The sequence below is a fragment of the Amphiura filiformis genome, chromosome 17, assembly GCF_039555335.1.
Source record: "Amphiura filiformis chromosome 17, Afil_fr2py, whole genome shotgun sequence".
Classification (NCBI taxonomy): Eukaryota; Metazoa; Echinodermata; class Ophiuroidea; order Amphilepidida; family Amphiuridae; genus Amphiura; species Amphiura filiformis.
Window position 1 is genome coordinate 28,912,321 of NC_092644.1, and position 27,742 is coordinate 28,940,062.

General features: G+C 36.9%; 1 protein-coding gene across 1 annotated transcript in view; it reads left to right on the plus strand.

Moving 5' to 3' along the window:
- The window catches only part of LOC140138235 (DENN domain-containing protein 5B-like), a 99,683-nt gene extending 72,175 nt beyond the window's left edge, over window positions 1-27,508 (plus strand). Inside the window, 16 exon segments of the mRNA XM_072160150.1 lie at window positions 1,129-1,348; window positions 7,879-8,047; window positions 11,205-11,298; window positions 12,661-12,777; window positions 14,981-15,133; window positions 15,828-15,924; window positions 17,906-17,999; window positions 18,111-18,209; window positions 18,539-18,667; window positions 19,213-19,271; window positions 21,489-21,631; window positions 22,430-22,548; window positions 23,374-23,635; window positions 25,534-25,660; window positions 26,107-26,281; window positions 26,941-27,508. Coding sequence (XP_072016251.1) covers window positions 1,129-1,348; window positions 7,879-8,047; window positions 11,205-11,298; window positions 12,661-12,777; window positions 14,981-15,133; window positions 15,828-15,924; window positions 17,906-17,999; window positions 18,111-18,209; window positions 18,539-18,667; window positions 19,213-19,271; window positions 21,489-21,631; window positions 22,430-22,548; window positions 23,374-23,635; window positions 25,534-25,660; window positions 26,107-26,281; window positions 26,941-27,124 — 2,241 coding nt within the window. The 3' untranslated portion in view covers window positions 27,125-27,508.
- The last annotated feature ends 234 nt before the right edge of the window (window positions 27,509-27,742 follow it).

Below are 27,742 nucleotides of genomic sequence, written 5' to 3' on the forward strand. Positions count from 1 at the left end.
TTCATTTTGCATTTTTGGCTGGAAATCACCGTTTATTTTTGCATTGTTTGAAAAATCGACCTGCATATTTTGGCCTCCAAAATCGCATATTCTTAGCAGGCCTAACCTAATGGAAGCATATCTCTGGTGTTAAATTTTACTGGGGTAATGAGAAAAGTACGACATTTCTTCTGATACCAAAATCTCAGTTTCAATGATGAAAAATAGGGGATGAGGCTGTCGATTGGGTCACACCTCTTAAAAAGGGAAAAAAAAGCTGTATTTTTTATTGTGCAATATTATTATGCTCACCGAAAATAATTGTTTTTTGCTAAGCTTGATGTTGTATTCATTTGAACGTTAAGACATTAGAGGATTCTGTCACATGTCTTTGTGTTGATTTTATCATGATGTTGTACAAAATCAAAGCAAAAAACTTGTATTTGTATGAAATTAAGTGGATTTAGTGTGAAAGATTAATTGTAAAAAAAGAAGGAAAATGAAACAAGTGGTTTTTTAAAAACGCATATAGAAATAAACTGGATTTAGTGTGAAGCCAGACATGGGGGTGGCAGACAAATTGAAAAAAAAATGTAGGGGAAAAGCAGGTTACAAAAGTTAAAAGCCATAATTTCTAAAACTGCAGATATGTTATCCTTCCGTGATGTGAAGCCCACCAAGACCTCTAACAATTATAAACCCTTAAGTTAAGACTTAGGGTAGGAGATAAAATAAGGTGCCCATATCAGACTAGGCAATCGCAAGGAGCATATTGTTTTTGTGTGTGACATATTTCTGTTGCTCGATCAGAAGAGTGATGCCTGATATATCAATTAAAAGTCGCGAGAATGCTTTAGCATCAAATCGCACCAAATTGCAACAAATGGTACTAGGGATTTATAATTGATACCAGTGTTTGATCACAAGTGACACATTTTTGTTGTTACACACTGTGATTACTAGTACGACTTAGGATTAGTATTAAGCAGAAGAATTAGGATCAAAATGAAGAGATCTTGGCATGAGTTTAGCATTAAGGTTAGGGTTTGTATTTTGATTGGGTTCATCCCTTATGCCGAAGTTAAAGCAAGTTATCATTTCACTACGATATATGTATTTGAATTTACAACGTAATTTTCCCTTTCACAGACTGCCTTCTTATCGGACCAACCAGAGGCTTATCTACCGTTCCTTTCTCCTTTCACCGAGACACAAATGTTTGCCACGTTCATCGATAACAAGATTATCGCCAACTGGGAAGAGAAGGAAGACTCATTACGCATCTTCGATGCCAGGATAGTAGAGCATTTCCCAGCGAGTGCTCCTCAGACCCCAACAGTGGAGATTGTGCCTTTCACTTCAGAGGCAGGTTAGTATTCAAAGCTTGGGGTAGGTAAGCTTAAGCTAAGCTGCCATCGCCCAGAGAAGAATGTTCCACGATAATTATGCATCTTGTTTTGAGGTGCTCTAGCAATGCAGGAGACAATTCGGTATTTTCTTGAGCCTGCCTGCCTGTCTATGAGTTAGGTTACTGAAGAAATGGCTAATTGTATATTTTGCAAAAGGGTTTTGGGCTCCATTACATTGTTGGGCAGGAAAAACCTCCTATGTGTCATTGGCCCCTGAACATGTTTAAAGCAAAACCTCTTATGTAACCTGTTGGCAGTTTTGTTTTAAACATGTTCAGGGGTCAAAAGCACATAGGAGGTTTTTGATGCCCAATGACGTTTATTAAAAAAAAGTTTGAAGATTAGATCCACATAAATTTGATTATGAGGTCTACATGGACCCTTTTATTTGAGATCTAGCAAAAATGGGAAGGTGAATTCTGCACGGAAAGTGAATTCTGCACTATATAACGACAAATTATAATGTACCCCAAAATATTCTATTCTCTAATCAGCATTCTTAGACCCCCTAATTGGATTTTTAGCCTAATGGTATTCCTACATAGCTGTTAAGTCAATTCTAGGTACGGACACATGTCACGAGTATACGCTGGTGAAGTTGTGTAATAAACCGGATCAACTACCATAGCAATAGGTGAAAACAATTTTGAATATATCGCGCTGCACTACAAACAGGTTGCACTCGTCACCTGTGTATGTCTGCAATCATAGATTGAATACAATACCGGTCTTTTCAAAAATACTTATCTTACAGGTGCGAGTGAGACAGCATGATGTGGTTCAATGCAGAGGTACCACGTAAACGTACCAGTGCAGCGTGGTATATTCAAAAATTGTTTTCACCTATTGATATGGTAGTTAAAATCCGTTTATTCCATAACTTTGACAGTGTACAGGTTCCTTCTTTCTTGTTTCTCTGCATCTGAATAAAAAAAATCGAGAAGCAAAAAAAAAAAAAAAAACCCAAAAAGATAAAAAAAAGCACCATCCCAGAGCTCCATCTCCTTTTGGGAATTACCATAATGCATCATAGATTAGTAGCTTATGCATTTTATAGATATTCCCATTGAATAGTTTTATTAAAACAATGTTATGTTACATCTGTTGGACGGTATTAAGGGAAATCCCCTAAGGGATCGGATAGCAATGTTTGCACAGTATTTTTGTGGGACTTCAAACTTGGCTTCAAATTTCGTTTTGACAGATATTTGATGATCCTAACCAAACCCAGTCACACTATCAAATATTTGCATCAAATGTTTTTGAACTATTGTGGTATACAGGGACACTGTATTAAGAGAAAGGGACAATCTTAATAGTCCAGTATGTTGTATTATGTCTTTATAGGGGCCTATACTCATACTGTTGATTTTGCCTTTATGTCTTGTTCTGTAAAATTTAATTAATATTATAGGCCTATTAGATTAAAAAATAAACATGCTAAAATAAAACATTTTAACAAGCTGTGCAGCTGCTATTTTTGCGGTATACAGTTTCCTTTCTGTTAAAAAGGGGCCTATACAATGTATTAGTTTTAGGCTTTACATTGTTTTTCATATATTATGTTTGCACATAGCCCTTAGCATAATGCTATTGCTATACCATTAAAGTACATGTAGGCCTACACATTTTTATTTTATTGTTCTGAGGCAAGCCCCCTCTAATGATTAAGAACCTTCCAGAAGTGTTTCTTGGCTATAGAAAGTACCTTTATCTTTATAATCCCCACTTTGATGTTCCAAAGAACCTCCTCCTCTCAAGTAGCATGAGTAGGTTACAGGTAGTGTTTAATGTTTTACCTCTAGACATGATGATACTAGTTTAAACATCTAGAAACTTTAATACCATGCAACAAAACAAAATTCTGCACTCTTCCTAGATACTGATACACAGTGATACTGATATTATATTGACTATGTCAAAATTTTCTGTGAAAATCCCTCAATCTACCCACATTCTTGTTCTATAATTGGCTTATGATTCCCTAGGTATTGTAAAATTTGAAGGAAAAATAGAACATGTTGTATTTTCTTGCAAACTATTTTGACATTCCTGTAACCCCAAATTGTGTAAAGATTGACCAAACAGTGGCAGTCACACGGTCAAATTTGTCTTCAAACTGCTATGAACCAGGTGCAGGCAATTCATCATTGCCATTCCCTATGGAAGTATGTTGGCAAAGATTGACCGTCTGACTAGAGCTTAAGAGCACACCAGACACATCAAGTTGTATTCTGGATACGAGGAACATCTTTCTGATATCAAATAATTGATATTTTGAAATCTGCGATATAATACACATTTCAAAAATTAATAATTAGTGATTAAAAAGTGATATTTTTGACATTTAACAGTCTTCGAAGTGAACTTTATAAATATAATGATATGTACTCTCAGGCCCTACAAAATATGGTTCCAATGTCACTATCAGTGAGTATCCGATCTCTATAAGTTCCCTGTATTTATTTCATCTTCTCAATTCACTGAGAAGATGCCTAAAAATTCTACGTGTGAAATAGAATTCACGTAGATATGACATATGCAAGGTAATGCGCTGATGGACAACTTAAATGTGAATCAAATTATATATTCTATGGTGTTAATTTGTCAAATTAACACGGATCATATCAGTCGGGAAATAATAGGCCTACATAGAGTTGTATAAAAATCACACAGTTACTATTGTCTGTCCAAATAACTTCTACCCGGTTTTTAGGATATATTTCGAAAAGTTTTTACTTTGGCAAAAAGTCATGAAAGAAAAGTTGTTAAACACGGTCAGACCTAACAGAAATTATTAGTAAAGTGATGACAAAATATTCTTCCTTGTCTACTTTTATTCAATTTTGACCGATTTACAGCAAGATATCTGGGTCCAGCCGAATATTCCTAATGACTTGAAACTTTTGATGGGATAATCTATTTACAGTAAGGGGTGTTTGAACATTGTAATCATGTATATTGATCAGTGATGCCACCCTTTTTTCTTTGATCCTTTTACTAATTCACAATAATGGCGGTCTACTCAAATGCATTCAACAAAAGCATGTTTGCAATCTACAGCGTGGAGGTCGTTTCACACGCATAACAAATACACTACGATCAAATAGGTTGATGACAATATTTGATTGAATGGACTGCACTGTGCCATGATTTGGTGAAGGACACAGGTTCAAATCCTTTGTTTGGAGCCAATCAATAATTTCATGCATAACTCCAAAGATGTCACAGTTGGTGCATTATAACAAATGATAGGGCAAGTTACTATGCTCTGGAGTGTATTGTGAATTATACTCCTCACCAATAACATCAGAACATTCATAGGGTATACAATTTGTGTTTTCTTGGAATTGGGCCAAGCCAAAAGCATGCACAGAACAAGATTCAAATACCGCTACCAATTGTTGTAATTGGTTGAGGGACAGCTGGGATCACGGAGTTAATACACTAAGAATAAATATCCCAATTAGAAACACTGTCTGCATTTTATGAACTGAATTATATTTTTCATTTTTATAAAATGTTTTTGGTGAGCAGTATAACTAATTTACTATTCATCCATTCACTATCCAAAATCACAATACCTACAAATCTGTATAATAAGACCTTCCAATTCAGTATCGGGTTACGTAATGTTACTATGTCAACGGGATCACGCGCTAGAGTAATGAACCACGATCGAAATGATCACCACATAAAGTATATGGCACTCGAAGGCATACCAAAGTAGCGTGATCCGGTAACCAAGAGAATTACGTAACCACTTCGATGCTGAATATAATGGTACCCAACTTCTACCGGATTATTTTTAAAGTGTTGAGAAAAAGCTTCCAATTTCAATAGAATTTCTGGTAAACTCTCACTCAATGCTTTGGAAACACAAAATCCCGTTAGGTCTCAGCGAATGTTAACACTTTTCTTTCATGACTTTCTTTGAAAGTGGATATTTTTTTCAAATAAGTAACAAAAACTGGGTGTCTAAGTTAATTGGACAGACAATAGGCTATTTCTAGGCTCTACATCTTTTGTTTTCTATTTTTGTTCCTTTTTGCTGAACCATGAAATGGTATCAGTCTATGTTACTTACTTACTTACTTACTTATCAACCATTTGGTCTGAAATGGACATATCTTTAAATTCCACGAAGGTATGAACCCCCAAGTGGTGTCAAATAAAAGAGGAAGAAGTAAAGAATATAATAAAAATATTTCCCAAAGTCAGAGGTCATCCAAGGGGTCACAGGGGTCAAATAAGGTCATTTTAACCAAAAATGCTCCAATCGAGCTGAAATTTATGACATTCTAAACATGTTTAAAATATTTTAATATTCATTTAAGGTCATTAAGGGGTCATAAAGGGGTCAAAGGTCAAGTTTTCAAAAATGCTCCAATTGAGCTGATATTTAAATGCAATGATCTTTATGACATGAATAAGAAAGTTACCCTAAGACCGAGAAATATTTTCGCGATGTTATACTTGATGGAATGACATTCATAAAACCATCAAACCCACCACGCTTCAAGATCTTTACAAATTCGGCGTATATCCCATTGGATCCCTGATTATGCCAATACCACAACAGGGGGCTAGTAATGACTTGACCCGGAAACGACAAAACACAATTGGGATCTCCATTTCTCGCCATGGGTAAATTAGTTTTCCGTTTGTGTTGCCTGTAAAACTTTATTTTACAGATCCGTAATTATCATGTCTTTATACACAGATGCAAACAATGACATGAGTTTAAATGTTGCACGATTTGGTGACAGACTCAAGTAATAATCTGTAAGAGTTCCCAGCACATTTCATATGTACACTGGGCCAATTTATAGACCACTTTACATCATTGTTTATCAACAAAGGCGAGGGATTGGTCTGTCGATATGCCCGAACGAACCGCTTCACTGTTCAATGGCTTTCTTGTACTATATGAAATGTGGTGGGAGATTTAAAATACACATGCCCTGAGCAGACTACGATGCGCACGCACACTGCAGGGCAAAGAACAATTGAAAGTATCATAATGCGTGCGCATACTGCCGGGCAATGACGTCACATGTCAAGTGGTCTATAAGGCCAGTTTATTCAGACAGATTTTATAAATTTTGTGTTGATTTTGAATATGTTCAGGACAGTTTGTGAGGAAAAAGGTGATTTCAGGCACCGGTCATGACTACATAAATGGAGAGTTTGCGAAAGGCTTTTTTTTGCCTAATACAATGAATTAGTTAACGTAGACATGTAGAAGTCACAGTTAATTTAGTTTGGGAACAACATTACACAAACTCTACAATACCATATACTCGACTTAGTTGTTTGCTCATCTGTAGAACTGTCATTATTATACTCTGAGCTGTGGGTTTTAATTTAAATCCCTGCGTTGGGACAAAAAATGAAAGAAAATGATGTCAATCAATTGCATAACCTAGAAATATGCAACAATTATAAATTTACAAGGGCATTTCCTTACACCAGATGTGCGCATATCAGCTTCCCATTCAGTGTTTGAATAGGCTGTATGTATATTATTTAAGTTTCTATCATACAAGTCAATATAGAGACTTGTCAATTGCAGAGAGGATAGTACATGTAAGTTTCTTACTAGCAGTGGTTTACTTTCTAAGTCTTTATTTAGGGATTCAATCATGTTTCACCGTTGTTCATCACCGATTAACAACGATGTATCCGCGTCGTCTGAGTGGTTACCACGCAGACGCGCCGGGCGCGAGTTGTTAATCAGTGATGAACAACGGTGAAACATGATTGAATCCCTTTCAACAACGAAAAGAAGCTAAAATTGTATAATTCACGATTATTTTACGAGGAATGTCAGTTAATCATTGCCACTAAACCTTACAAAAACTTCGATGATTTCTCTTTTGATATCAGCAATAAAACTACAGAATAAAACGGCAATGTTTAGCCGCTACCTGATAAATACTGAATTCAACTTGCAAGCTGGCATCGCACAAAGGTTCCAGGCATGGCCAATTTCTGGCGCTCTCGCGAACGCGTAGTCTCGCTTCGGCGTTCGCGTATACGCTACAGTAAAAGTGTTGGTTCATCACGGATTAACAACGCTTGGCTCCTGTACAAAGGTATAGGAAGAGTTGTTGAACCAGATTTGAACATATTTTCTTGATGCTTAACTACCTTTCAGGATTTATCTTGTTTTAAATCGGGTTTTAAATGTTAATGACAAACTACTAGCTGGTGATTAAAACACTACCACAGATGAACCACAAACAGTCAAAGTCCCTGTACTGTGCTGTGAATTCTCACATATTCATGAGGGCCGATCGTTTGATTGTCCATGCCAGCGTTGCATGCCTGTGATAGAGCGTGTGTGTCTTTGCACTTTTGTGATAGAGCGTGTGTGTCTTCGTACTTTTATCAAGGAAAAATTTACTATATTTCATATATGTAAACCTATTCTCTTTGTAAGATATTGGCAGGTTAGATTTACCAATGATTTTATGTCTTATTTCAGAGTCTACTATCCGTATGCGTGCACGCAGTATAGATTATTCAGCTGTGGCTCCTCACCAGCTGGCTAGTCTACAGCCAGATCTGGCTGATAACAGCCAAAACAGCCACAAACCTGGCATCTTTCCTAAGCTACATGATGAAGTGCTACTCAAACAACCTCATACACCAAAGTAAGTTGCTTCGTAAACGTGAGCTTTCCAGCGTTTTTGCATTGTTAACCTGTTTGCCCGAGGGGGGTGGGGTGTCACTGGTCATTGACAAAGGGGTATCATGCGTGGCCATGGAGTTTCAAAAAGCACCCTAAACAAGTATACGCAATAACTGAAAATACACCCCTAAACAAGTATAACAAGTGTAATTTCCTACCCTAAACAAGTATTAGCATTTTTTTACCCCTAAGCAAGAAAAACATTTATTTTCAACACCTGGCCTAAGCAAGTATTTCCTTAAATTCCTTCAATATTACTTGAACTTGAAGCCCATATTTTCATTGTTTTCTTTAATAGTAACTCAGAATGGCTTGGATATTGATATTGTGATACTACCAGGGCAGAATAGGAGCGATTTTCAAATTCCATAATAAATGTTACATCAGGCCCGTAGCCAGGGGGTGCGGCACCCCACCCCCCAAATGCTAAAGGCCCAAAAGTCCCTTTTTTTGACCCAAAAAGTCCCATTTGCGAGCGTAGCAACGAAAAAATAGAGGTTTTTTATGCCCCCAGTCCAAAAAGGTCCACAAAGAATGTCTTTCTGATATCAAATAATTTTCATTTTTTGAAATTCACGATGTTTAAAATTTGATATTTTTCACATTTTTGATATATAACAGTCCTCGAAGTAAATTTTATAAATCTAATGACATATTCTTAAAGTGTATGTAGCTGGGAGGAAAAGCCGACGATCAATTGAAAATTTTGACCTTTCATATTGAAGATATGGATTTTTTCCCAAAAGACCTATTTTTTTTGGTGTTTTGGGGAAAAAAATCCGTATCTTCAATACAAAGGTCAAAATTTTCAATTGATCGTCAGCTTTTCATACCACCTACATACACTTTAAGTATAAATCATCAGATTTATAACGTGTACTTCGAGTACTGTTAAATATTTAAATATCAAAAATATCAATTTGTAATCATTTGCCTTAAAATGTGTATTACATTGCGAATTTCTAAAAATTAAAATTATTTGATATCAGAAGGACATTATTCGTATTCAGAATGCAATTTGATATGTCTGATGTCCCACAACAAGTTCCCTGCATTTATTTCATCTTCTCAATTCACTGAGAAGATGCCCAAAAATTCTTACAATTAAGTAAGTGATTATCACGTATAAATGATATAAGTGGATGGACAAATTAAATGTGAATCAAATTATATATTCTATGGTGTTAATTTGTGATTTTATGCAACCATAAGTAATCCGTGACCATAACCCAAACCCCTAAGTGTTAGTGGTATTGCAGCCCATTTAGGGACGCACCATTAGATATCAAGGGGGGCTGGGTAGTTGTGGTTGTGACAAATTTTTTTTAGTACCTCGGTGAAGCAAAAAAAAAATTTCAACACCTCGGAGAGACATTTTTTTTTTTTTTGCAATCGTATAGTCCTATAATTTTCAACAATTTGTTAGTCGAATTGTAAAATTTTGTCCATATTTTTAATAATTTTTATGTTTTGTAGCACCTAAATTTCGAATGCCACAAAAAACATCAATATTTTTATGTGTAAAAATTTTCTTGAAGTATAATGAACCTCTTTTGGCGCGAAAATTTTTGGCATATTGGAGCTTAACTGGTGAAATACGGTATAAATGTGCAATAAATGCGTGCGAAGAGCGCAAAAATTGGGGTTTTTCAGGTTAATTCCATCAGAAACCCACATACAGGCGTCAACATTGGGGATGATTGTATGGACCACCCCTAGCAAATATTGGGGGGATTTATTCCCCCGGGATCTACGCCTATGCTCTCAATCAGTCGTGGCCCTGGCAGGCACAGATTTCTATAATAATTTTGACATTGGGGTGGAATTTGGTGAAAATCTGTGAAGTAGAGTGAATCAAGTGTTTTCACTCACAGATCCGGCTCACATAATAACTTTTCGCAATCAAATGCGCACAAAATACGTACCAGTTTGGAGCTAAAATATATATCATTGATGAAAAAAGGAGCAAATTCACTAACTGTTGACAATTTTTTTTTCTCCCTTGACATCAAACCTTTTTTTTTCTGGTCCGATGTGGAGCAATTTTTTTTTTTTTTTTAGTTTGAGGTGGAGCAAATTTTTTTTTTTTGCTCAGATGGCGCGACAAAATTTTTTTTTTTCTTCAAAAAACTACCCAGCCCTCCCCTTGGTATCTAATGGTGCGTCCCTAATATGGTTGCTGAAAGAAATTGATTTTTATTACAAAATAAAAATAGGTATTGGAATAATAAAACACAAAAATAGGTTTAGTTTCTACTCAAGATGCATATGTGTCCAAGAGTTTGGATTTTTCTACCAGTGGTATTGGTGAAGTTTGAAGTATAGAGAATAGCACATGTATATAGCATCATTACAATGTGTCTTGTTATCAAATGTTGACAATAACAAAGTACAAGACTTAGTCCCCGGGGGGGGGGGGGTCACTCCCATTGTGGCCTGCACACCATCCGCGATAATCAACTTTTGAAAGGAACCCTAAACAAGGATTTAACCCTTGGCTAAAACGATACCCTTTTCACACCCTAAACAGGGATTTTATTCCTTGTATCAAATTTCATACCTAAATTTCATTTCCACGTATTAGCAATTGCAATTTTTTTCTAATTTTGAATGTTTTTGACACCCTAAAACACGGTACGCGTGCATCGTGCCTACCCACGAAAAACTTCCCTTTTTTACGCATTGTCATTATCGCGGATGGTGTACAGGCCACAATGGGAGTCACCCCCCGGGGACTTACTGCTCCTTTGGGATTGTAGCAAACATTTTGAAGTTTTAGACCACTTGAAAATTTCTTTCTTTTCCTTATTTGGCGTCACCTTGTTTGTCTTTTATTGATTGTCTTAATATGTACACTCAGAAGAAATTTAATTTGTGCCCCATATTTCTGTCACAAATGTGAAAAATCTCATCACACATTTGGCACTTTTTCATATAAAGTTGATTTTTAAGCATAAAATACACGGCAGTTTGGTTTTGCAAAGTGAAACTGCTCTTGAGTTTGTCAGAAGTTGTAAGTGCTCAAAAGATGAGGTAGTTGTTATCTCTCTCTTCCATGTTAATCTTAATTCTGTTTCTATTCATGTTTTTATTGTGTTCTACTTACTTTGGTATTTCAGTAACACTCGTCACAGGAACTCGGCTCAGTGGAGACGGAAAGACAGGCAGCAGCAACACTCGGAACATCTTCAGTTGGATCCTCAAGAAAGAGAGGTAGGTTAAAGCCCAAGGGAAGGGGATACTTAAGTTGGTTGGGGACACAGTGTATGAGTCTTTGAGCAGCTTGCATATAAGAATATACTATAAATCTCAAGAGTTTGAAAGTTTTACAGATTTTTACAGGTTTCTGAAATAAATCAAAATCAAGGAATTATTCTTTAATTGTCAAGAAGACAAACATAAAAATCTCATAGGATTCAAGTAGAGCAAACTGAAAAACTGTTGAAAAAATGTTTTTTACATAGTTTAAATAATGTGGGCACTTAACCTGGTTTCCATTTCCTGAACCCTAGTTTGAACCAAACTTTTGGTATTGCTCCTGAAAATGGTATCTTAAGCATAGTTTTCGAAAATTTTATTTTTAACTTTTAAAATACTGATGATTAGGTGAGTTGGCTATAGTACCCGTATTAGACAATAAACTTTGTCCAAATGTGATGATACAGAAGGAGGCAAATTAATTGCTTGAATCGAGCCAAAAGATTCAATTGCCATTCTGGCCTTGGATCTGCAGGCCAGATCACTTCTCAGGGGTCCTAACTCAAATTTGTCCACTTTTGTGACACTTTGTTAGGCTAACAGGTAATGCCATGGATTGATGTTGAAGTCAGTATTGAGTCTGCCGTGCTAACTTTGGAGACATAATTTCACAGGCCCTGTTGGCCCGCAGGGTAGTGAGTCAGGGAGCCCGCATTGATTTTCACTAGCTTTTGGCCCAGGTCTGCCTTATTTTAAACACTGCCAATACATATTTTCTTGACTATTTCCATATTTTCTGCTATGGGGATGAATGACAACATTCGTATTTGCATGTGAATGGAAATAATATGTAACATTTTATTGCAGGTTTTGTGGGCCGTGGAATTGGTAATTTTTGGCTATTGAACTTTTCCTACTTCTGTGCCTACATTTGTTGTTTGTTGTCCTCTCAGCATACCATTGTGTGTTTTCCTTGTTTCCCCACAGCAAGTTGGTGTACATCTGCTCTCTTTTCAGTTCATCATTACCAACTTCACTTTTTAACTTCATCTAGTTTTCTATGATCACATCATGTACATTAATGCTCTGCATGCTAGCCATGCACTGCAACGGAAAAAGGTCAAGTTTTGAAATATTTTCTCAAAATATCAAGAGCTATCTTAAGAACTACTGAACCAATACTAGGCTTGTTTGTACTCATTTTAATCCATTTTTCATGCTGATTCCAAATATGGTCATAAAAATTTACATTTCTGAAATTTTTGAATTTGAATTTTTTTTAAAAACTTGTCATCTGCAGTCGACACCCGCGTGAAGAGAGTTAATTAAGTAAGATATAAATTATAACTCATATTCTTTGTCTTACATTATTTGCAGCAATACATCCAGCAAGCTAAACGAGGTAACAGTCAGCAGGTGCAGTTATCCCATTATGATCAAGTACAAACTAATTGGAAATTTGTGGAGGGTTTACTCAAGGAGTGTAAAATCAAGGTAGGCTTAGGCCAAAAAAATATTGTTTGTTTGTCCTTTCACTTTCTGTTGAAGCTGTGGTAGGTAGGTGCAAAACCACTTTCTGAGCTTCTTAAATAAAAGATGCCCAGAGGATGGGTATTGAACTGAGGATAATATTGTCACTGCCCTTCCCCATCTGCCTCATTAGCTCAGCTGGTAAAGCATTGGTCTGGTGATCTGAAGGTCTCAGGTTCAAATCCTGGATGGTCATGCAAATTTTTTCACTGGGTGTTATTTATGTATTTGGAGACTAGTGTTAAAAGCCATTCTTGCATCAAACAGTCTTGTTGCCAGGTCACATAACTTGACTGAGTTTACACATGCTCTGAACTCAGCTACTTTGAAGAATTTGAACATGCCTCTAATATATAATAATGTATTAAACAGGTTGAAAATTTGACAGGTACATTGTTGCTATAAATTGTGAACCATGATAGATTTATGACACTGAGAGTGATGGTATGCTAGCAGGTGTATAAATCAAGTACTAGTCCATAAAGGCACATATCGTTTTCAGTGTATTTGATAACCTAGTACACGTACAGACAGGTGTGAAACCGGAGGAATGGGAGGTGATTTCAATACAGCACCTAAACAAAGGCCTACATATCCACTCAATAGCTCTAGGTAGTGAAAAACAAGCTAGAGAAATATAAGACTTGATGGCAAAGCATTATAATCATGTTTGACATTTGAAATTGAGGACAAGTGATTTCTTGGATTAGAATTGCTACCTGAGGCTCTGGATGCAAATCTATTATGACACGAACAAGGGAAATGAGCATAATGTCGTAAATATTCAATTTAAAGTTTTTACATCAGTTACCAATCCTTCAAAAATGCTATGATTTGCAAACACCTTGAATATTGAACTTGCTGTTACAAGTTGTAGGCAATTTTTCATTTGCTAAAAACAGAAACAAAGGAATTTGAGCACCTTTTTTTGTCAGTAAATCAAAATCAATGTAAGCAATGTTAGACTCATTCCCTGTTATTGCATGACATAATGTGGTTTGAATCAGATTCCTTGTTTCCTTTATGGATGAATACTTTCCTTTGAATGCAGTTTTACCTGTCTTCGTTGAAAAGAAGTGAAGAATGTGAACATGTTTGTATCCTAAATTATCGGATCCTATTTTATCATTTGGATGGAATTTTTGACATGTCTTTACATGTGACATGTGTAGCAGGATCAGACAAACAAAAATGTGTTACCCTCAAGTAAAATTTCAAAGATGGGTCGGGTCACGTCAGTCAGCAGAATTTTCTCTATTATTATTTATTGATTTTCTCAATTTCCATATAAAAAATACTCAAAATAGTTTTATATTAGAGCAGTTTTTTCTTTTTTATATCAACCCAATTGGAAAAATCTGGTGCTTTCCTTACTCTTTTTAGAGTAGAGCATGAGTGTGTGCAAACAGATCAATAGTTGTGCAAATAATTCATGGATTTAGAATGAGTGCTTTTAGAATTGGGTAAATGAATTATGAGAGTACTCTGTCCTTAAGCCACTGAGTACAGAGAGTCATACATGTACATGTAGCTCTTAGTCAGTTTCGAAAAGAGCAGGGTGATTACCTCCGACTGCGGACAAGTACGGACAATGGTCTGCACTACAGTCGCATGCATGGAGGATGTGAACTGATTCTTATGCTTAACATATTGCGGTTCTTTTATGTGGTCTTCACATTAAAGCCAAATTGCAACATTTTCTCCAGAGGCTGCCCTCACTTTTTCTAGAAATATAGATTTTTTACACTTTTGTAATGTGATTTGATTGATTAAAATATCCTACAACCTATGCTGTATTTAATTATAAACTGTGTTTTTATACATTTTATTATTGTGTTCGAAATATTAGTAAAACTCATGCATAATACCCATATAACACTGTACATACATGGCATGTGGGAAGGTCATAACACGTCAAAAGAACTGAACTCAGCCACGATTAGAGTGACGCACATCGGCAACATTATGCGCTGGTATTAAATGGTGATTTTCTCCATTTTGCCTTATCTGTTCGGGTCAAAATTAAAACATTTTATGGAAAAGAAATACAAATCTATCTTTATGGAAATGGTACAACATGGCTCTAAGCATTATATAAATTTAGTTTTTGTATTTTGTTGTTGAATCAATGTGCACTAAATGTTTTCTGCTGCTCTTCTCTCTGCAGACAAAGAAGATGTTGGTGAGCAAGATGGGTCAGGAGGCTGTAGAACTTGGTCATGGAGATGTGAATAGGTCCGGTGTGGAAGAGAACACACTCATAGCATCACTATGTGATCTACTGGAGAGGATATTCAGCCATGGTATCACCAAGAAACAGGTATGGTCAAATTTGTACAAAATAGGATTATAATTTAGGTAACACATTAAAGTCACAAACCAAAAGGAATACATGTTCATCTGTGTTGGTATAAATCATGATTTTGATTTAACTTTTGATCCACACACAAGGAATTAATCCAATTAAATGGAGTACCATCTGAAAATTCCGAGGTAGGAATTAATTCCTTGTATTTGGATCAAAAGTTTAAATCAAAATCAAAATCACAAAAGGTAGATCCTTTGTCAGATAATCATTAGGGGTTCATTTCACGTAACTTTCAACCCCCTTCTTAACTCAAATAACCGTTCGTAAGTTACGAATACCCTTTCACTAGACGTTATTTTACTGAAGGTCCTTATAATAAATCCCTATTACTTACAAAGGGTACCGATCATAAGTCATTTTCGTGAAATGGATTTTATGATGTGTCATAAGTTACGATTGATTTTGAGACTTACCAAGCTTCATAAAGTTCAGTAAAATGGACCCTGATATCATCATCTACATATAATGTTATGGTAGGTGCTAGTGCAAAAGAACTGTGATAAAAGGTGAAATACCATGTAAAGTTTCAGAATGTTCAATATGTAATTTCACTTTTAAAGTGCGCTATATAATTTTCATGATGAAATTGCATATTATTCCAGTTTAATACTTCATACTTATTTATATCTTGTTGTATTATCAACAGGGCAAATCAGCATTATGGTTCCATCTCATCAGTTATAGAAAGTTAAGAGAGAAAAGAGGAGACACAGATTACAGTGAAAAGCCAGTCGTTGTACCAGGTATGTATTTTGGCATGGATTATTTTTGCTCATAATTATTCTTATATCCATAGGTATTTGACAAATTTAGTGTTAAGTTAACATGTCGATACTTTGTAACTTAACATTTGATGAAGTCTTCATTATTTACAAACTGTTTCAGTCATGGCAATACATTATAGCCTGAAAGGTATTCCAGAATCATTCCAATAATTCTGGAATACCTTTCACATTCTATGTGTTATATTTGCACTTTATTTAGTAAAATGTACAGTATAAAGGCTATTCCAGAATTATTGCTGTTACACATTACAAGGCGCTTTTGCAGCATCAACTTGCTTGTTTTGAGCTGGTCCCTACACAAGTTTGCTGCAATTTTTCACCTACGCAATACAGGCAGTTTGACTTTTTTTAGTGTGTGTGGCATTTCCGAGTCATTTACAAACCTTCCTTTTCATCACATTATATTCATCTCATAAACTTCGGGTTTGCTTTGTGTTTTGCCAAATTTCAGGAGTAAAACTAAATTTCTGAAAGTTTATAAATTTATACTATGCATATGATGTAGTGTTTTGAATTTAGTGGTGTGGATTAATGTTCTGTTCACACTCTCCAGAATTGTTTTTGGGAGCAACTGAAGTTTCTTTGGTCTACGTTACAATTTTTTATTATGGATATGAACAATTTTCTTGTGCTAAATATCATTATTCTCTGCACCAAAATTGCAATTTACAGCTTCAGATGTGAATACAGTACTGTGGATATATTTTCATATTTAATACATCTCCCTGTCAAATGATAACTCAACTACCCTAGAGCATATACCAGACAGCACATACATTGTTATATTCTGTGAATCCTGTATTTATCATAACAATAAATACATCTGTTATCCACATGTGTATTCAGATATTTTGAATACATGCTTGTATGTTTACATTTAATTATGAACTTTATCAAATGAAATGCTAACATTTGATTTGCAAATAAGATGCCAGATGTCATACAGCATTGCTCAGACACACCTGGGATTTGGTAACAAGGGAGTCAAATTTGTGTAATAAATTTCTGAATATAAAATAGAATATTTCCTGTTATTATGTATTCAACCCAGTTTCAAGTATTTTTATTGGAACTGGATTGTTATTAAAAAATACCATGACAGAAAAGTAATGTTGTTTTCCAGGACTTATTAAGTTTTCCATCCTTTTGTACAGTAACAATGGGTTATTCCAGTTGAAATCCATACACCCCCTATGGAAGACATGACCTTTACCCTAACCCAACTGAGTCTCACTAAAGCGCACTATTAAAACCACTCTGCGTGCACACATTCCATGTGACTTGATGACGCAATCAGCCTAAGTCATATATACCCAGGAATTTGCTGCCCGGGGCAGCCAATCCTCAGCAGCTACATGTCGGTGATTGTGTGCGTGGCATGTGAGGGGTCTCGGGTTCGAATCCCGTGGGTAACAAGTGACTTCTTTCTTCACCTTCTCTCCTTTTTCGTTTCTTCTTTCCCTTCCGATAGCAAAAAACCACGGGTAGGGTTAGGGTTAATCTTCCACACAGGGGGTGAGAATTTCAAATGGGGTGAAATCTACACCCCCCCCCCCCCCCATGTCTCCTGCACATTTGACCCCATTTGCAATCTACTCCCTATGTGGGCGATTAAGGTAATATCTTCCATAGGGGTGTATGGATTTCAACTGGAATAGCCCAATGCATTTCTAGAGGCTATAAACCGTTTTTGTTTAATTGCCCTGATTTTAGCTAGAAGAATCCAATGCTATTCCTATTGTAAACTATTTTTATTTCAAGGTGGTCTAGAGGAGAAAAAAATGCTAATATTTGTTGGATACATTGTACAACTTGCATGAAGAAAACCTACATGTGAATTATAATACTCAAAAGCTATTTTGTGTATATTTTGTCGTTAATATATACCAGCTGACATTGACACGCTTGTTTTTGTGTTATTTCATTGATGTTTTTTCAGGATGGGATGGTAGCTTAAGGAGGCGTAACAGTTCTAGTCAAGCCCCTGAATTGATCATGTATCCATTACCAACAGATCTACTCTTTGATATGAGGTAAGTAATAGGATGGGATGGTAGCTTAAGGAGGCGTAACAGTTCCAGTCAAGCCCCTGAATTGATCATGTATCCATTACCAACAGATCTACTCTTTGATATGAGGTAAGTAATAGGATGGGATGGTAGCTTAAGGAGGCGTAACAGTTCCAGTCAAGCCCCTGAATTGATCATGTATCCATTACCAACAGATCTACTCTTTGATATGAGGTAAGTAATTGGTACGCCACCCACAAACTGCGCTTTATTACGCGAGTATGCATCTTTCTCAGAATAATCAGGTATTTGACAGGAGTGGTGTACCAGATTCTAAACACCTAGAACTGCCAGATTTGTTTTGTAGGTTCTATCATTCACATGTTCCGCTCCTGTCAAATAAAAATTCCATGGGTGTATAGACGTAGAGAGAAAAATGGGTAGGGAAAGTGTACATATGTTTGTTAGAGCATGTTATGAGAAACCACACTGAATTTAATAACCATTTTTAGCATTTTTGTTTTTGTATATCTTATATATTTATGCTTTCTTTTGTTACACAGGAATGTTGAGAAGATGACTCAAATCAAGACGGATGTTGGTCATGCGAGGGCGTTTGTACGTCTTGCGTTAGAGAGAAAACTTCTACACAAACATCTACAGCAGCTTGTATCAGATTATGAACTGTGCAAGTAAGTGTTTGGTTTCAAGTATGCAAACATAGGGCCCTGTAGTTTGTTAAATCTATTTGCAATCTTCACTTATCCCCAGCATAATGTAGGCATGATCCCTGGCCATTCGTCAGTTCCTGACTAAAGATAGGGTAATGGGGATTGCTGTCCATCATAGGGTTTGAATGGCACTGGCCATGCCAACCAGAGATCGCTGTTGTACATCCTGCTTCAGCCAAATTTTCTTTGCTCTCCTTCAAAAAAATAGTGTTCTAAAAAGTTTTACTAAATGCTATTAAATCAGGATGTATTAATCTGCTTTTACCAAACAAGTAAAAAAATGCAAGTAATAAGGTTATTGTATATTGAATGCTCGTAATTACAAAATATGAACCTCAATGTAGGTTAATTCATATGAAAATATAAAGCTCGGGGGCGAAATGGCACTATAGTCAAGGAGATACAAAAACAGAACCAATTGAAATCCTACCAGCATGCACATGCGATTTCATATCCATGAGCTCACTTTTTTTTTTTGGAATTTTTTTTTTTTGGAATTTTTTTTTTCTACTCTCCCTCAATGCTGTAGACTACTTCTGTTTTACCAATTCATTTACTACAAGTGGTAAGTTAACCTGTAGTGTGTCTTGTCTCAAGTTGAGGTTTTTGGATTTTGTTATGGCAGATTCAACTCGGTGCTTAAGTGCATGTACGTGGTTGCGTGTCCAGGATACAGACAAATCGCCTTTCTGCACATGTGTATACATCCTGTGGGATTGGGCTACATGTGCGCGAATCGAAGCTACCACTGTGGATCCAACATGGCATTACTCTCAACTTGAGATGAAACTACATTGTATATATCAGCCCTCGAATTAAGGATCTGAAGGGGCACAGCAACTTTTTTAGGGCAAGTTGAAAATTGCCTTGGATCTTCACTGAAAAGGCAAGGCAGCACGGCAGTTTGTAATATTTCAAGAGGGCATCATGGCAACTGTTGAAAATTTGAGAAGGGCACCAAGGCAATTTCTCAAAAGTGAAGAAAACACACACAAACATTGATAGATGATTTTATAATGAAGGGGCAGGGCTGGGGCACCGACGGCAACTTCATTAGAGGGCACGGCCCCGGGGGTGCCAGTTGAACCGTCAATGAAGTCATCACCGACCAAAATTTCGCGGTAAAAGGGTATCTTTTTAAGCATAGGCCACGAAAAGGGTCTCAATTTTGGTGTTTTCTGGGAAAAAGGGTACCTTTTTTACAATAGATATGTCGGCGTTTTGGGTTCATGAAAAATCAAAGTCCAGCATTTGACGTCAGCCGCTGTTTTCGTTTCTGATTGTAAACAACTTCTTACTTCCGGGTCTGTAAGTGTAATATATTAGTCTTGTGCCCGGTCTTGTACCATAATTAAAACTCGGTGATGTTTGTGCATGCTGCCGAAGCGGGCTCGCGAGAGGCGAGGCGTAGAGACTACGAATTTTGTACACGGTACAGATACTGTGTAATCGGAATGGATTACGACATACGTTTGACTGCTGAACCAGATATGACAGGAACCATGCCTTTTGGAAATCGTGAAGTGACATTTGCCATCGCTGTTTGTCATCCGCGCAAATCCGAAGAAAAAAGGAAAAAAAAGTGCTTTATATTTTAGATTTCAGAGCTTAGCGCGGATCATGGATTCGGCCCGGGATTTAGTCATTGAAAACTGTGATCATCCCAAGGGATCATACACCACAAATGACCAAGATGGAGTATACATCATGCAAAAGTATTGTGAATTTAATATGGTTCATGTATTTATTGCCAAGAATAGGAAATTTTTCCACTACAAATAACCTGTTGGTGTATGATCTTCCCAGGATGTACTTGTACTAATTGGATACCAATGAAATGATTGCAGCTTGTTTGTTGTGTATGACCACAATTTTGTGTTAAGGATGATATTCCAGGCTATTTCATATTATAACAGAAATTGTATGTAAAGGGATTGGAAATACACTAGGTAAATATTGCTTTCTACCTTCGTCAGTGAAAAGGGTCATTGGGACATGTAAGGTCAGTGATATGGGTACCTTTGTTTGCACCATGGCTGCATGTGGTCAGTGATTTGGGTATCCTTTTTTCATAGCAGGTCAGTGGTAAGGGTTACCTTTCAGCCCTTGGGCATGTCAGTGTTTTGGGTGAAAAATAAAAGTGTCTGGTCAGTGATGACAACATGCAATGGTATATGAGTGGCACCCCCGGGGGCACGGCAAGTGACTGCCTTGGGTAAAGGACATATTTTGAGGGCATTACGGCAGTGGGGATGGGCACCCACGGCAAAATGCCATGGGTGCCGTGGGTTAATTCGAGGGCTGGTATATATGGATTATACTCCATACCAAGTCTTCCAACATTGTGAAGAGAGAGTCTTTTGGTGCATGTTACAAATGTCCATGGCTAATTTTATATCAGTATAACAGAGCAAAGTGTTTGATTTCTATTTGAATTTCTATGAAGATAATTAGCTGTTCATCATCAATCATATTGTTCAAAATAATACAAAAATAAGTGTTAATTAACTACACATCGCCAACATTTGCCTGACATCCATAAATCGAAATTTTCACCTTCAGAGAAAAATACTTGGCCACTTTGCTTTAAATCATGTAAAATGAGGCAAATCATGATCATGTTAGTTTTTTCTGATCTGATTTCAATGTAAAAGTTGGAACACTAACAGGAGAAAATGATTAACAAAGAAAGTTGCATCCTCTTTCGAGTAAAGGTACTTGTTTAAGCGTAACAGATTTTGATCACGTTTGTAATGCATTCACATTTTGTTTTGATTTTCAGTTGTTGTGTACCAAGTCATCATCATTCACAGTCGTAAATTTCAATCGATGACAACGGCCAACGCATATGTGATTGTAGCAGGGGAAATAGCTGAGTCAGGAAAGATACCCATGCATAAAGGATCATCACAGATTATGTTTGAGGTTAGTAAGAACTTGATCTGCCAGAGAAGAAATGCACCTTCCATAATTGGTGATTCATAGATGGATAACAGGAATGTCTGCTATTACTTTATGACCCCAAACAAAAAACCTTGGATAGTGAATTCAAAATTGCCAGCCAGCTGCCTGCAATATTTACCTTGGGTGGATGGGAGGGAAAATAAGATACTATTTCTTAATCCCACCAGTCCTCTGCAATATCATGTTGATTATTCAACTGCATTCTCAAAAGTGAATACCGTATTTCGTCAAATAAACGCCCCCGGGGGCGTTACATTTTCCCAATGGGGGGGGGGGGGCGTTTATTCAAGGTCAATTTTAGAACAATAATTCCTGTTAAAATCAATACGTAAACTTAAAACTCACGCTAAATTGACGAACTATGAACTTGAAACACAGACTTCTGTGGGCGACTTGGTAAGCTTTATACTACACAAAATAGCATGGAAATATCAGCATTTTTTAAACATCTTGGTTGAAAAAAGTGGTGGGGGGCGTTTATTTGAGAGGGGGTGACTATTTGACGAAAATACGGTATGTCTTCTCATTGTGCCCAGTCATCAGCCACATGTGCTAAATGTGGCACTTAAAAATTTTCTGCCATGAATATGAAAATTAACCAATCATCAGACGAATGGGATTTCCCATTGAGAATAGCCTCTCTGGTGACCAAGCAGCAAGTTAGAAGTAAAAACAAAAGCAAAACAATATTATTGCTTGCGGTATGGATATGACTTTAACTCAACTTCATTATTTGCTTATAATTATTGTTTTATACAGCATAGCAACTTGGGAGTGCTGACCACAATTCGAATTGGACATGATAACTCTGGTCTATCACCTCGCTGGATGGTGGATTCAGTATTAATACGCAATGAGGTCACAGGTCACATGTACAGGTAAGCTGATGCTAAAAAGTAAGAAGTACGTTTAGGCCACATAAAATTTGTTGTTTGATTCTCGTCCCTGCCTGCATCATTTTCTGGTGTTGGTCCATATTTTTTTTATTTTTCAATTTTTAAGTGTAACTTTTGATTTCAAAGATCCAGCAATTCATTGTGATGATAAAAAGTTAATTAGGCAACATGAATCACTTCAAATATGTTTTTTAAGTATCTACACCTCAGAATGTTCATGCAAAAAGTACCTCATTGTTTTCCAAGATGGAAATCGAAAAATAATTACAGCAGATGAAAGCAAAAAACACCTACCGTCCTTGTCAGTTCTTGAAAATCATCTGGATGAGAACAGTTCAAAATTATGTAATTTAAAACATCAGAAATGAGATATTAAAAACTAGACGATGTGTATATTAACCAAAGGCTCCATAGCTGTGAAAGTCTTCGTAAAATATCAATAACAAAATCACATTAGTTTTTATATCAGAATAGAAAGCAAAATTAAACTTCTATGCTACTCAAATTTGGTACACTCACCGGAGCGCTTTCAATGGCTCAACCGGCGTCTTCAGCGGATGTTATTGTTCTGAAGATGTGTTGTTGCTAGTGATGTTGAAATACCTCTGATGATGTCGCATTTGTAGATGACGTCACCCTCTTGATTTCGAGGGTTAGGAGGTTGTCCAAGACAGGGTCAAGGTCTAACCTTCTGTCATGGTTCAGACTGGGTCTTTCAGTCCTAATACGAATTGCTTCCAAGACCCTACGAATGAAGAAACTTCTGTTGTAATAAACCATTCCAAAATCCCATTGTTTAAATTACAGGTTTCCATGCGGTAGATGGATTGGACGTGGTGTAGATGATGGCAGCCTGGAGAGGCTACTAGTGGGTGAATTAATTGAACACCCATCAGACACAGAAGAGCCAGCTAGAGGGATGAGTACACCGCCCATCCCTAGTTCTCCATCGCCTAGCCCATCTAGACAAATCAAGGGGCCTATGAAACCTGACAGGGATATGATACAGGAGATGTTAACGGATGCTGTCAATAGTATTGTCAAACATTTCTACAAACCAGAGAAAGAGGTAAGTCAGTGTACACCACCCATCCCTAGTTCCCCGTCGCGTAGCCCATCTAGACAAATCCAAGGCCCTATGAAACCTGACAGGGATATGATACAAGAGATGTTAACGGATGCTGTCACTAGTATTGTCAAATATTTCTACAAACCAGAGAAAGAGGTAAGTCAGTGTACACCACCCATCCCTAGTTTCCCGTCGCCTAGCCCATCTAGACAAATCCAAGGCCCTATGAAACCTGACAGGGACATGATACAAGAGATGTTAACGGATGCTGTCAATAGTAGCGGGTTTGCCGTCGGACAAGTTTAGAACTGGCAAGCTTTTGTCAGGAGTAGCTCTACAAATGTAAAAGTTTTTGGTGGCTCTGAATGAGCCATTCACTGAAGACCGCCCCTTGTCAACAGAAAAAAGTAAATAAGTTGTGTCTCTGAAAAGAGCCACCAAAAACTTTTATATTAGCAGATAGGCGAGGTCTGCTTGTTCACTGTTCACAAGGGGCAGTGAGCGGCTCTTTTCAGAGCCATCAGTAGGCAAGGAGTGCCCTACATGTCTCATACTTAGGTACTTTGTCCTGAAGAAGTCAGTGCTACTCATGACAAAAGCTTCAGAGCTACTCCTGACGAAAGCTAGACTGTTCTAAACTTGTCCAACTGCGAGCATCCTATAAACTGACTAATTGCTAGTATGTACTGTTCCTGTTTTTTGATTATGGGAGACGGCCTTATGTAGGTAGCGACTGCATGCTTGTAATAACAGTTAAATAGAAAGAAACTAGTTCGCATCTCACAATCCTGTCAATCAAACTCCCCACAGCCTGTGATTGATTAGAATTACGTAAAAGGGAGGGCGATTCATTTGGTGCCTTCATTGGATAAAAGGAATCACAGAAAATTGCGAATTATGTCAGTACTTTTACAAGGCAAAAAGGAACTTTACTAGGCATTGTTGACATGGTGCCTTCAGGAAAGAATATTTCCTATTATGTAGACCTGACTTTTGAGACAGTTTGTATATTAGAAGGTGAAAAACTAACCATAGGGTGTGCTGTTCTATGTCTGCGTTCAGCAAATTCAAGCATCATGATAGTCACTAATCATAAACTGTTTTTGAGTTCGATTGACAGCTATCTGACTTTTATTATAGTTATAACATTACATAGTGTGATGGGTTTAATTTTTTCAAGTTGTGTATAGTTTAAGGTGAACCTCATTGAAAATAAAGTTATATATCAATGGAAAGCTTATGATGTCAGGAAGCAGAAAAGAATATTTTTTATTTGCCTAACGATCCTGACATCATAAGCTTTCCATTGATATATAACTTTATTTTCAATGTGGTTTACCTTTTACAATGTTGTATGCTTGTGGGATGCACTTGTTACTTTCAACCGTATTCATTCCATTAACCGCCCAGGGCGATTAACAAAGTCATTTGGGGTGGGCGCTTATTTTTTTATATTGTTTACATAATTACATTATGTAAAAATGGCCCAGAATATGAAATGGCCCAGAATATGGACTTTGTGTGTTGATGGCTCTGTGTTTGATACACCAAAAGAAAAAAAGTTGCATGCATGGATCCTGCACATGATGATAAAGGATCATGTGTAGTAAAGTCGCTGGGTGGGTGCTTATAGGGGTATGGGCGGTTAATGGAACGAATACGGTACATGTTGTGAGCGTGAATTAAATATAGGAACAAAGTTGGCTGTTTTTGTATGCAATCTTGCTGCAGCCCTTCCATACAAAGCAATTTTAATTAGTTGAGTGGAAAAAAGGCAGCGGAGAACTGTTTATATTTCTGTTTATCATTGTTCTTGTGGAGATAGATTATTGAAGAATACAGTCACGATTTCAACGGCTAAGAAGTTAACAGTTTCCTCATTGTTGCTCCCATTTCAGCGTGGACATTTAACGGTGCTACTCTGCGGAGAGAGAGGATTAGTCAAGTGCATGGAGTATGTCTTACAACATGGCTTCAGATCGGCGAGACTATTCCGCAATAATTTCTTTGTCTGGGATTTCCTAGGTGAGTAACATATGGATATGGATTTTGAATATCTGTTAACAAACAGTAATTTGGCTTTTCATTAGAAATTATTCGTGGATATTTCCGTGGATAAACCATATAAATTTTTAAGAAAATCTAATTTTCACTTGGGGTATACTATAATATCTTTAAAAAATGATTGACGAGTAACAAAATGATGTTAATCAATGATGTCGATAGAGATAAGAATGGTAATAAAAACAGCAACCATCTCCCAGCCCACCCAGGTGTGTTACCTGTTTACTAAATGCATTTTGAATTGTATACCATACCATCGTGTTATTATATACGGATTCGAGCAAGGATATGTAGTGACTTGAGGGTAGTCATGCTGATGACTGAAAAACCTTACTTTACCATTCTCTGAATCATTTAATTGTTGCATTACCCACTCTTAACCATTTTTACTGCATTTCTATTTACAGAGAAAGTTTCCAAGTATTTGGACAGTCTAGATTGTGACGATGAAGGGCGTCTAAGCTCCCAGCAGGAGAAGCGTGCCAGAAGGACTTTCTGCCATACCATAGATGAGATCAATTTTGGAGCACACATGGCTGGCAAAGATGGCAAATTTCAGCTACTAGTGTGCATAGGAATCAGGTAGGTGCTTGCTTGCATGGATGGCATAGAATTGGAGTATAGTCTGTCTCGTCATAAGTTAAGAATAATGCAAATTTTGCAACAGGAGACTCACTAAGCTAATCCCGTGGGGTGTATACACATGTGTAGAAGGGCGATTTGTCTGTACGCTGGCGGCACAATCACGTAAAGGCACTTATTTGAATCTGCCACTGTGAAATCTTAACTACAGATGAGACATACTATATTAGTGGTAGGGCTCATATTATACTGCAACAATATGTATACTGTATTTAACCTAATTGGCATCCTTCCCCCAATAAACGTCGCCAACTATATTTTCAAGTGACCACTGTTCAAGTGGCCCTTTCCAGTACACTTGTACAACTCAATTTGGTTTAAAAATGTGTCTAAATAAAATTACCATCTAATAAAATCATTGTAAATTATCTCACACAGCCCTGTTCCATCTAGTTCTGGTAAGTAACCTCTGCGCCTATTTCTAGGAATGTCCTATCCTGACTTGCCCATTTATGTCCAACATCAGTCCATTGCACAGTTTGGGATAATTCAGTTTTGCACCTTCAGGCCTCTTATGAAAATGAGTGTTACTGTCACCTTTGATTGTTACTGTCACGTGTGAAAAGTGTTTCTTTTTTTATTGTCAATTTAATTAACAGAGATCACATGCTGCATCAGTGGCTCCCTCTGCTAGCCGAAACACCAGTAGCAACCAGCATGTACGACGAATGCTCCTTCTTTCACTCGCACAGCGCCCTCGACTTTCTCGTCAATCTTCTCATGCAACTTGAGGAGTTCACCATCACCTTGGAATCATCTATTACCAAAGGTTTGGAGTTATAGCATCAGCGTGTAAGGTAGATTGTCTTATATATGGTGCAACTGGTAGAAATAGTTAACATGATGTATTTTACTCCCTTAATTTTTTTACTGGTCATGTTATAAACACATTTGTTTCATGAGTATTGAGGTATAGGACATTGATATTCTGAGATGAAGTACTGTCTAGTGAGTCTGTTCCTTTGTACTGTCTTTTAAGTATTAGGACATAAAGAGGTGCAAAATTTGGCTACAAGCTTAAAACCAATTGAACACTAAGGTCATAGCACTCTCCAATGGCTACTCTCTCCATAGAGGTACATTTAAAACACCATTTTGCTGAAAAAAACACACCAGAACTTAAACAAACAGAATCAAAATTATATAGAGAAAAAAAACCACAAATTCCCGGCATGTTTTATAAAAGTACAGGTATCATGTAAGCAGAATCTAAACTCTTTATATGGACAAAAACCCAAATTCTCGGCTTGTTTTATAAAAGTATAGGTATCATGTAAGCCACTAGCCACATGTTTGTCCTTTCGAATATAAATTGTCCGCTCTGAAACAAAGGTAGTTGACTGAATGTGCTGGTTATACTAACAATCCAACATGTATGTTTGGTTTGACATATATCAAGAT